The sequence below is a fragment of the Marmota flaviventris genome, chromosome 1 (genome assembly GCF_047511675.1).
Source record: "Marmota flaviventris isolate mMarFla1 chromosome 1, mMarFla1.hap1, whole genome shotgun sequence".
In the NCBI taxonomy this organism is placed as follows: Eukaryota; Metazoa; Chordata; class Mammalia; order Rodentia; family Sciuridae; genus Marmota; species Marmota flaviventris.
In genome coordinates this window covers 60,850,932-60,863,716 of record NC_092498.1, presented here as the reverse complement: position 1 = coordinate 60,863,716, position 12,785 = coordinate 60,850,932, and the positions used below count along the sequence as shown (strand labels likewise).

The 12,785-nt window shown below is 36.3% G+C and overlaps 1 protein-coding gene across 2 annotated transcripts in view; it reads left to right on the top strand.

The window, feature by feature from the left end:
- The window catches only part of Magi2 (membrane associated guanylate kinase, WW and PDZ domain containing 2), a 1,283,934-nt gene that overhangs the window by 1,006,401 nt on the left and 264,748 nt on the right, over positions 1-12,785 (top strand). For both annotated transcript variants that reach the window (XM_027926401.3, XM_027926400.2), the window contains exon 9: positions 354-536. In XM_027926401.3, the coding sequence (XP_027782202.2) occupies positions 354-536 (183 nt within the window). The remainder of the gene's footprint in view (positions 1-353; positions 537-12,785) is intronic.

Genomic DNA, 12,785 nt, shown 5'->3' with positions numbered 1-12,785 from the left:
TGTGTCTGGATGATTTGGGCTCTTTATCCTTTATCTGAAGTCTCTGGCAGCCGGATGATAGAGCCCTTTTAAAGTACAAGAAAGCTAACTAATGAGTAGAAATGCTGACTTGACAAAAAGTCTCTCGAAAACCAAACAGCCTTTGCATTTTCCCTGGATGCTTGGGACTGCACTGCATTTGTAGAAAGTTCTAGTAGTCTTGCTCCTCTTGCAGTCACCACCTGTTTGCATTACTGTGTAAGACCCTCACTCACCTCCACCCCTGGGATTGCTGCTCGTTGGCTGGTTTTCTGTTGTCCAAGAACTTTCCTTAAACATGTTTTTTCTTTTTTAACTTATATTGGCCAATGTAGAAAAACCACTCTTCACCCGGGATGCATCCCAGTTGAAGGGAACATTCCTCAGCACCACCCTAAAAAAGAGCAACATGGGTTTTGGATTTACCATCATTGGTGGAGATGAGCCTGATGAGTTTCTGCAGGTGAAAAGTGTGATTCCGGATGGGCCTGCAGCACAGGATGGAAAGATGGAAACAGGTAAGTTCCTTAGTGCTTGAGAAAATAGTTCTGCAATATCATTTTTTTTTCTGGAGGCAATTATATGGTGCTACTTTTGTGTGTTTAATTCAAAAGTTCTCCTTTAGGAAAACCCCAAGTTTTCTTTTTTCCTAAACTTAATATTATCAAGTGGAAGTATTTTGGAAACAACTTTGAATATCATTTTTGTCTTATTTTTCACACTGCCACTTCTGTTTGTTGGATTCAATGGACTCTTGAGATTGACACTTTCCTAATTCATCTCCAGAACTCCTTCTTTGGGATGTGATTAACATTTCACACTTTTCTAACTTAAGTTCAGCCACCCATACTTTTAAATCTATATTAATCTTGTAATATTCTTGTGCTAAATTGCCCAGGTTAGATATTTAAATATGCATGCCCATCTCATAGAGAAAAAATTTTAATGGCATTAGTCTTTATATGTACCCATACAATTTTCTAATATGTGGGGTTTTTTTCCTAGTTCTTACAAATTAATTTTCATATACAATTACTTAGATGTCTATCTATCTCTAAATTATAACTGAAATTAATTTCACATGGAAATATAGAAGCAAATTGTTAAGGAAAGAAAAATGTGAAGTATAGAAAAGTGCACAGAGTAGAGGAAAAAGTAATGAACTAGGTCTGATTTCACAGTCTGATTTTAAATTCTCCTACCTGGCCTTGAATGAGTTCCATAACTTATAAATATTAATTTCTATATCTAGAAAAAAATGAAGAAATTAAATTTGATCTTGTGCATTTAAAATGCCAGTTCAAGAGTTTAATAGTGTAACTTCGTAAGCCTTAGAATATTATACAGTAATTATATCTCCAAAGATATATAATCAATCACCATTTTTGCATTTTCTACAATGTTGATTTAATTTTTGATATCATCTTTCTAAAATATGTGGCTCCTATTACATATAAAAATTAGAGATTCGCTTTGGGTGTATAGATGACTTTATTGTGACCTTTATGAGTTGTTCCTCTGTGAGCTTCAAAGGGGTTTGTGTATGGAGAAATATAAAATTGAGGTCTTCATCTGACACTTTTTATTTAAAAAATTATCAATGCTATCTTATCATTTATTAGTTTCTCCATAAATAACTTTTTACAAGATGTCCTTGTGAATGTATTTGACACTGCTGCTTACTAGTGAGTAATAATGTATATTTAAGGAGATGGTTCATCTCCTTAAAAGTTGAGATGAAGTTTCAAAACTAACTCACCTTTTGAAAACAACTACTATTGTAAAAATCACATACACGTAATTTTCTGTAAGAGTGAGTTAGAAAGTGTCCAATTCCCCTATTCATCTGGTGATATTTTATCCACACTGTCTCTCTGCCAAAAAAAAAAAAAAAAAACCTCAAAAACATCAAATAATTTAATTTAAAAAATTTATTGCCTACAATTAGATAAAAGTAAAGTCTGGGATTAATACTACTTTAGCAGAAGGGAAAGGATCCCCAGGGCTTTTGAACTTCAGCGAAATATTTGACAAATCCATTTCTTTTCATAGTAAAGAACCTAATTATTTTTCTCTGATAGAACTCAGTATTCCATTTTTCAAAACTAGAAGGGCTTCTTTCAGTGTAAACTTCAAAGACAAAATAAAATAAAAATATTTTCACAGCAAATCTTTTTCCTTTCTAACTCATTTTACTAGTTTGCCACACCCACACCATCTAACTTAGCTTTATTCAACAATGAAGTCAAAGATTTACTTAGAATTTCACCTGTTTTCTTCACTGAGGAAAAAAAATCACAAAGCAGTTTCTAATGGAAAGAGAAGAACCCAGGATTTAAGTCTATGCACTCTCTCCTCTTTGGTCTTCTGCTGATGCATTTAACAAATGCTTGCCAAGCAGCTCCCTTTCATAGTCATTGCAGTGCACATGCCTGCAAAGACAAAAGTGACATGGACCTCTCAAGGAGGTTACATCTGGTTGGGTGGGGAGACTATCAGACACATGAGCAAGAAATTGTGACACGTAATGGGTCTATAGTGCCATTCTGTTGGCACAAAGTCAGGAGTCAGGGAGCAAGCATCAGAAAGTTTTAAAAAGAAAAGTGTGTTGCTTACTCTATAATTGTGTGAGGCTTTTATAGTGATGGCAATTCCCTCATTGGACAAGAATTAATAAAACAAAATGTAATTCTTCCTAAATATTGCAAAATGTTTAACTTTTACTTCGAATAGGGAGATTATTTAAAAACAAATGTCAACACATTTCTGTGACATTCCACAAGTTATAATAGAGAGAATGGCTCTGCAGTTCAGCAAATATTTAGTGACTGTCTGTATAAGCCAGACGTTCTGTTAATTAATAGGGATGCAAAACCAGAGAGACAACTGTTTCTGTCTTCAAGAAGTTTACAGTGTAGAAATAATGAGTGATCTCTTAATGAATATTTATATCAATGCAACAATAAAAATAAGTACTTAAGGACAGAAATAGAACAGAGCAAAGGAGGGACGGCTTTATGGGGAGATGCTTAGGGAAATCCTCATAGAGAAGATGATGTCTGACAGTTCTGCATGATGAATAGACATTTGCTGGGTAGACAAGTGAAGAAGGCTGTTCAAAGAGGTGACAGCATGTGCAGAAGCACAGTGGCGGGAAGACCTAGGAAAAGGTTTATATGCCATCACAGTGCATATTAATGAGTCATCTTCAACATGTCTTTATGGTAATGTAGCTAGTCAAATAATAACCACAAGGGGTAAAGGTTAACTATTTAGACTTGCAACAATAATAAAAAATGATAAATTGGAAGGGCAGCAGAATAGAATAGACAATATGATTGATGTATGTACATTCCATGAATGTATTATATGTGAAAATACATTCTGCTGTCATGTATGACTAAAATAAAATAAAATAAATAAAAAATAAAAATAAATCATATGGCAAAAAAAGAAAAAAATGATAAATTGTTATAGCCTCAAATAAAAATATAAATGCACATATACCTATATCTAAAGCCATTATCATACATTTTCAATGAGGAATTAGGCATAAAGCTTTACTCTATGACTGCTGTTTTGTTTACATGTATCTCTAGAAAGAAAATAGCACTTGGCAAACAGCAGGTGCTCAATGAGTATTTAGATGGATGGATGCTCTTTATAAATGAAGAAGTGAAAATTGAATGAGCTGAAATCAGAAGTCCTCCTTTTTTTTTTTTTTTTTTTGGTACTGGGGATTGAACTCAGGGGTACTTAACTTGACATCCTCTTTTATAACAGTCTATTTTTTGGTACTTAGTTGAGGTAGTCAGCATTGGAGCACAAAACAAATCTGCTTTCCAGTTTGGGGATGAAATTTAAAAGAAAATATATGCTAAGGACAAAATCATGTTTCTTTTTTGTAGAGACTTCATATAAAAAATAAACTTCAAGAATTACCAAAATAAGAGACACTATAGATAGGTAAAAAGATAAATCATTGAATCATTGATATTTAAAATCTGAGCAGTCTCATATGACATTGAAACATGAATAAAAATATTTCAGTTAACTTTCCTAGCTTTAGAAGGTCTTTAACTTAGATGTCAATAGTTTGTTGGGACACAAAGAAAAAAATCTCCTGTGCTGAAAAGTTTACCTAGGGTCCTGCACAGGAGAAACAAGGAGGGCTAGGGAATTTTCTCTTTCTTAATCAGCCCTGACTCTTGGGAAAGAGTAGAGGACAGGAGAAAGAAGGGCAGTATGCTTCTGGCTGCTTTTTGACAACTAATTGAGCTGATTCCCACTGGTACTACAATATTCCAGAAGAAGGTTGCTCAGATGAAATTAACATGAAGCCCAGAAACCATCTAACTTCTGATTTTTAAGTATTCTACACATTCAAGTGATCAGGCACCAGAGACCTGTTAACATTCTTTAAAGTATTTTAAAAATCAAGTTTGATTTAACTTGACTTGCATAGAAGCCAGAGTCTAAAAGATATTTATATAACATCCTTCAGCTGAAAAGCATTCCTTGCTACATGATGTTTCCTGTTTTACCCCAGGCTAAGTTCTGAATCAAGGTTTGTGGTTGTCAACACATGTAGAGAGGAAAGCTGACCTATCCGTGACGTTCTCCCAGAGAAGGGGGTGGAATTGCAAAGTCACTCACAATCTGTTAGTTTTTATTTGCCCTTTAAAAATATTTACCCGTTTTATTAATAAGATCAGAGCAAGCATTCTTAAAGTTAAATATGGTGGCATTCTTCAGCCTCTGGCATTTCTTCATTTGAGCAGATCTCTGTTGCTGCTCTTGTGCTAATTGCTACTTCAATGTCTTTGTAAATGTCAGGGTCCAAGTCCAACTTTGTCAGAACCAATTGGGAGGTTTTTAACAATGCAAATTCCTATGGCCCCAGACCTGCAGGTTCCAAATATCAGGGACTGGTGCTTGGGAATGTGCACTTATATACTTTTAAAAATTGTCAAAGCTAGGCACACACATGGTTTAAAAAATAGCATCAAGGGCTGGGGATGTGGCTCAAGTGGTAGTGCTCTTGTCTGGCATGCATGCGGCCTGGGTTAGATCCTCAGCACCACATACAAATAAAGATGTTGTGTCCGCCAAAAACTAAAAAAAAGATAAATATTAAAAATTCTCTCTGTCTCTCTCTCTCTCTCTCCCTCCCTCCCTCCCTCCCTCTTAAAAAATAGCATCAAAATATTTGTGCTACATAAAATATTGCCTGCCCTCTCCTGCCCCTTCCCACCCTCCAGGCCATATCCCAGATGCATTCAATTTGTGCTCTAGTCGATGTTTCTTTTGGTGGCTACCTTCACTCTTCTAATTAGTGCACTTACATACTGTTGTCTTAACAATTTAGAGATGACCTGTATTTATTTCTTTTTACAAAAAATAGAGCTTTAGTTTCTAAATACCCTATCTTCCCTCCCACATCCTCTCAATAAGAGTTTTGCACCTAATTTGATAAAGTTTATATAGTTTTTGCATTATTATGACTTTGTACATTTGTTCCTCATGCCCACTAATGTACCATAAATACATAGCTTCCCTTAAACACCATTTGACTTTCACATTGTCTTTTTAATTGTTTTACTGCTATACCTTTCTTAAAATGACCCTAAGTTTTTCTCCCAAAAGTACCATCATATTCAATGTTGTAGAGGGTCTCCTTTCTTTATGGGTAATCCCTGCACCATGTGGGCTGGTTGTACAGCTGACACTTGGGAATTTGGCTTATGTCTCTCCCACTGTTGTCTTCTCGTGTGTCCTCATGGTACCAGGGCACTTTCCTCATGTCTTGTATCCTTGGTTGTTCATATTTTAAAGTGAAACACTAAAAAGTTATTTGGAAATCCTGCATTTGTAGCAGACTCTGAAGATGGTCAATTTTACTTAGGATTATGAGGCAGGAACAGAATGTGAATGTCTAGCTTGTTCTCTAAGGCTTTTAGTTTGCTCTTTGGGTCACCCTTATTCTCTGATTTACAGTATTTGGGGGGAGTTCTGCAAGTGAGTGTGTGGCAGAGCCGAGCCTCTGTAGGCTCATATCAGGTGCTTCCTGATCCCTATCCTTTCTGGGGTTTTGAGGAGCAACTGAGAGTCTGTCTTGTCCTTGTTACTGTCCCATCCAAGAAAGTACTAGAATAAGAATCAGCAAATTCTTTCTATAAAGGGCTATCTAGTAAATATTTTAGACTTTTTAGGCCAGGGGCTTCTGTCACAACAACTTGACTCCACCCTCATGAAAGGAGCCCTAGACATACATAAAAGTATGTTCATTTATTCACTTATATGGCTGTTCCAATAAAACTTTATTTATAATCATTGTCAGCGGCAGGTTTTAGCAACCCCTGTTCCAGAATATACCTTTTAAAGCCTAATACAACATCTATCATGCCTTTATTGACATTCCATATTCTTTGATTTTTCTGACTGTCTTGGCTTTAACAGCCCCTCTTAGATAATAGCTTCTCTCTGGTTCCCTTCACTATTATAGGTTATTCATTTTAGAGTCTTTGTTAAACAGTAAAGCTGTGTATATTCAGTCTTTGTCTTGAAGTAGAAGTCTTAGGATCTGCAGTATATGCCCAGTAGGGTATGAAGACCATTGTGTGTAGTGGTAGCTAGAAAGTTCTTTTCCCATCTACTCTCCAGTTTAGCAAATGTCTCCATCCTACCCTCACCCTCTCTCAACATAGCTTCTACGCAAAACTGCTTTAAAGGGATATTTATGAATTTTTCCTGGCACCAAGATTTGGGATAGTCTGTGATCATATACCCAACAGGAAAAATAAAACAAAATCTCATCCTTACATTTATCTTTCATATCAGCCATATAAACTGACTTCTAGAAATCAGTTTAGGACATTAAAGTATGAACAATTTTCACTCTTCAACACTGTTTGGGGATACTTGTTTCATAACTGTGTTATCAGGAATCTTAGTTACCCTTTGCTCCTGGAGAACAGTGAGAACTAAGTAGAGGCCATTTGTGCTATACACCCTGCTCTCAGCAGAGCAGTTCCTGCCCCTTTTCTTAGCACTACCCATTCAATACTGATTTTTCTGGTTAATGGTCATCTAAAGATTTCCCACTCCTCCTCACCCCTGTGTTCTTTGGGTCTGCCCCCAACCCAGGGCCACCAGCAGTTGTTCTTAGCTCCTTAGCAAGTTAATAGAATTCCATGGTAGTTAATTGAACATTCTCTAGAAAAACAATATGAGAAAGCCAAAGAAGTTATTTGAAAAGTTTTTCATTGTCTTCCCACCACCTCCTTATTGACTAATATCCATCGCAGGCAGGCTCCCATTTCAATTTTGAGCAGACACTGCTGCAGTCTCTTCCCATCACTGCTCTCTTACCAACTGGCCAACCTGATAAAGATCTGAGTCAATCAGACAGTTATTTTTACCACTGCCTACCCCCTCATATGACCAAGTGCTCACATCTAGGTCCTGGAAACCACTCAGGTATCTTTTATCAATTGCAAGAAGCAAATGAACTAATAGAGAAATGTCAATTTTCTACTCTTTTGAAGCACCCACTAATCTTTTTATGGCAGCAAAGCAGATCAGGCCAAATCTCAGTGATTTTAAGGAACAATCAGTCATTTGCTTATGATCCTGCAGTCTCACATGGGATCAGCTGGGTCCCACTCTTCTAGGAGGCTCCCTGCAGGACTCATGCAGCTGTAGTCATGTGGAAGCCCTCCAGGGACTGGGATGTGCAGATAGCTTTATTCCCATGTTGCTGCTTCAGCGGGGGTGGTTGTGACACTTCAGATCTGGCCAGGCATCTCTTTGCACACAGTCTCAATATCTGGGTGGTTTGGTCATTCTACGTGGTAGCTGAGGGCTCCAAGAGAGCAAAAAGGGAAAGGTGGGCTGGGGATATGGCTCTTGGCGGTAGCACGCTCGCCTGGCGTGCACAGGGTGCTGGGTTCGATCCTCAGCATAAAAATAAAATAAAGATGTTGTGTCCACCGAAAACTAAAAAATAAATATTAAAAAATTCTCTCTCTCTCTCTCTCTCAAAAAGAAAAAGGCGGGGTTGGGGGAGAGAGGTGTCAGGCCTCTTAGGCCTTGCCTAGAGCACCACAGTATGACTTCCACCTCCTTTTGTTGTTCAGAAAAAGGCTCAAGTTCAAGAGGAGGGGAACCAAGCTTTACTCATTGATGGGGAAAATGACAAAAAAAAAAAAATTAGTGATATGTTATCTACTATAGTATCTTTCTATACTGTCTTGGTTTCTGATTTTTTTTTTATGTTTATTTAAATTTCCCTGAGAAAATTACCTCTCACTCTCCTGGGCTCCCTCTCTGCCCTCACAATGTTGCTGGCAAAGAAATATTGATAATATTTTCCCTTCCAGTTCTCTGTAGAGCTAATGATAAATAGCAGTGAATCAAAATTCCGTATCCAGAGATTATGAGCAGTGAAATCACCAGGTCTTTAACTTTATCTTTCCAATAAAAGTAAAGGAGGTGGTTGTAACAATTCAATTTTTTAAAAAATTAATCTTGCAAAATAGTCAAATTCAGATCTATATTAGATAACTTTTTTGGAAAAAAACAAATGCTCTGATATAATAATATTCTTTTTTGCCTCTTTATATGTTTATAAATGTTAGGTGATACAAAACCAGTTTCTATAAAAGCAAGAAAATAGAATTGAATTTCCATCCAACTGAACTATACTAATATCTCCGGTGGAGAAGAAATAAACTGTGCTTGTTTAACCTGTCAATATATTTACTCTTGATTCTTTCCAAGCATTCCTAACCTTCAAAACCCCACTTCATTTTGTTCAAATACTTAGTATCTCCACTGAAGTGATGTTTCTTTTAGATCAATAACTGGACATTTCATATTGAGGGCAAGAACCACACTGAACACTTTCTATCCACTGTCCACCTTTTAGGAAGGCATATAAATGATACAGAGGTCGTAGTTGACAAAGTGCTTGATTTTTAGCTACAAAACAAACCACTTGAGAGAATTTTAAAAATTGTTTTGTTGTACCAATTCTTAAATCATGTTATGCTTCATCAATAACTCATTTAGCTTTAAAACAAGACCCTTATGATCCAAATGCTATAATGATTCCTGTTTTCTGCTTATTTCTATTTTCTGTTCTTTTTTTTCCCCCTATATGTGTTCTTTATTCCCTCTTCATTTAAAATCACATTTTGGATAAAAGGTCACTTGAAAAGGAACATCTATGCAAGTCATATTCTGGTTCTCCTCTCTGTACCAGGATAAAAATGTTATTATCATTTTAGCACAGTTACAGTGAAGTCTATTACTTTAAAACTTTTTTTCCCCTAATGTTAGTATCAGTGGAGATAGGATATATGATTAAGAAATGATATTCATGATCATTTTTTAAGCTATTAAATATGAAGACAATTCTCTTAAATGGACTTTTATCACCATTATTTTTAAGTTATTCTACACAAAAGATTTTCATTGATTTACAGTTCAGGTTCACTGGGCCTCCCAGCAGCTGAAACAGGAAGTAGGTAGGACCTTGACTCAACCTAAGAGCACAGCTCAAAATGATGCTAGAAATTGTCACACCAGGGATATTAGTTTAAAGTATTCTTACTAGGTATAAAATTGGCATTTTAAAAATCTGAAAGCTTGTTATTTAAATTTAATGGAAATGGCTTGGAGATTATGGAGTTAACATTATCTTTATACTTCTTGAAAGAGGTGTTGACTGGGACATACTAGTGAAAGGTGTTCAGTTTAAGATAGACATATTTGTAGCAAAGGTATTATCTAAATGCGTTTAAGAACTTTCCTCATTTTTTCTTTATTTTGGGGGGAGGGTACCAGAGATTGAACCCAGAGTGTGCTTGTCACTGAGCCACATCCCCAGCCTTTTTTTTTTTTTTTTTTTTTTTGAGACGGAGTCTTGCTAAATTGCTTAAGACCTAACTAGGTTGCTGAGGATGTGTTTGGACTTGCAATCCTCCTGCCTCAGCCTCCTAAATTGCAGGGATTACAAGTGTGTGCCACTAGGCCCAGTTCACTTCAAAATTTTTAAATCTGTATCTGAAATCACCAATTCACTTACTAATAAATAAACCAAAATGACCAGACACAAAGATCTTACAGATTCTATTGTCTAGATTGCCATGTGCATTATTCTAAACAGTATCAATTTCATTCAGGTCCTGCTATTCTCATTTTCTTAACTAATAGAACTGAGCCTTGGGTTCACTAGGACACAACCTGCTGTTTTAGAAGTCACTCATTTATATCTGCCCCTCCTTAGCTAAACTATAGCTTGTGTGCCACTGCCAACAAGCTCCATGAGGAAGAGACCACCTATTGACTTGATCACTAAAAATCCCCAAGGCTCGGATGGTTACCAGATATGTGGAAAATGTTCAATTTGTTGATTGAACAAATTAATAAATATGTGTAGCAATGATTTTCTAATATAGATTACAACAGAGGCATAAGATTTAATTAAGAGTCATAGATTATTGTTTATGTTCCCCTTGAAATATTATTTAACACTTCTTTTTTTAAGACTTTTCTTAGTCTTATGGCATATAAATTACTTATTAGAAAGGTTTAGCAGATGGAATCTCTTGAAAATGATAGCCACCATTAACATCTATAAGACTGCCTTCCAAAAAATTGAAGAAAACTATAGAATTCTATGAGTGATATGTGAAAGGATCTATGAACATCTTAGGAAGTTCACCCTCTGAATTCTGGAAATGAAATGTCTCAGCATTAAACACTTAAACACAACCCTTGCTTCTTTAAATTATTTGAAATTTAAAGGAGGCATCGGAGAAATTTTTAAACTGTGGTTTAGTGTGTTGGCAACCTTTATCCTGTTGGCAGCTGAAACAGGGACATTCTAATGCCTTTGTGTGCATGTACTATGACAATTGGGTTAAGTATCATTTAGTATATCAAAGGATTCTAATTCCTTTTTGCTAGATACATTGTAGAGAACTTAAAACCTAATTTTCATTTATTCATTACAGTCTTTCATTTTTAAAATGATAACCCACTCCAAAAAGAAGTTAATCTTGAATCATAACAAATAAAAAGTAGAAGGAGAGTAAGATAGCTAGAAAATACATGAGGTAAGGTAAAGGTTTCTGTTAAGAGAAATAATATTTCCTGAGTTAAATAACTGTATAGGATGTTGGCACATACTGCTACAGATGTTCACAATGGGATGGGAGTACCCAATGAATAGTGTGATTGTATAGATAGGCACACATATGTGTCATCATCCATAGATATGTGCAGTGTGAGTGAGGAGAGGAAAGAAATATCTTTCATTTTTTCAGCGAAGTCTTAGATCTTAGTTCATAATTATAAATCTCGGCATTCTAAATGAGGAGACTTCACTGAAGTCAATAGGAGATAAATTACCATGCAGACCTTTGTTTATAAGTGTAATTCTGCTGGTTTTTGCAAGCTGCCAGGGAAATTAGAGATGGAGTAGGCTGGAGTCTGCAAATATCCAAACTGCTGCAGCTGCAGAAACATTATTCCTGTATCCAATGTAATTAATGTGCCGCTCACATGCTCCAGCTGAGGATTTGCATGAACTGACAAGAGCACACACGGTAAATCTTAAGTGTCATCATCTAATTCGCCACTTTGTTAGAAAATCAGACTCTGTGAAGTAGATTCTGCATTTCTTACTGGTGAGAACTCTTGCCAGAAAGAAAAAAATAAAATCCACCATGTATATGTGATATTGACTCAAGTGAGAACTTGGCTTTTTGAAGCCAAGGTTGACAACCTAGAACTGTCTTTACCCATACCATCACCTTCACATCCTCTGTCCTTGTTCTAGAGTGTTTCTCCTCTGTTGTTTGCCTTACCTGTTTTCTCATCTGACTAGAGGGGGTGGGGAAGGATACTAGATATATTTCTCCTGTGTCCTCATGAGAGAAGGACATACTTGGCATGAAAAAAAAATGACTTCAATTTCCTCATCTCTAAATTTAATATGAAGCACTTAACATACCTTTAAGTGTGATGATAAGCAAACTATGTAGCAACATTGGCATTTTTCAGAGGAGTCTCTCATGGACTTGTATAAGATTGTGATGCTGGATTAGAACATAAAGTCTTTTAAGGGTTAAAGTGATGAGGTTAAACACATGTGTGAGTTAGAGCTGGGAAGAGCAGCAACAGAAATACAAACATCCACCCTGCATACAGTGAACACTCCTGGAAAACAAGATGCCAGGATTTTTGGTCACTGACATTTGCCTACAGGATACGCCACTGGTAAGAGTGTAATCTCGGAATTTACACAGTAGAACCTCAAATACAAAGTAGCAGATATGGAATTGTTTTCAGTCTTTTTCATCAAGGCCTGAGTCCTTGAGAGTTGTTTTTAACAAAATGCAAAGGTCATTTTTCCTTTGGGAAAAAAAAAAATCACCACCTGCCATTTTTTTGGAGAAAAGGTGACATTTTCTATGAAAAGGAGACATTTTGCCCAGAGGCAAGTGGAAGCGTTTCTGGGATTGCCTGACAGTGAGTTTACATAAGAGCAGAACAAGATGCTGTGCCTCTGGCGGAAATGACATTTCCCTCCCTATTCATAGTTGCAAATTTTAAAAAACACTAAACTGATTTTTCATGGTAATTCTCCTGATCTCTTGTTGATGTGTGAGGCAGCATTATTAATCAGTGTTAGGAAGACATCCCTTGCTGAGACAGAAGTTATACAAAGATGGCAAGCGAGGGCTCTGAGCTCTGCA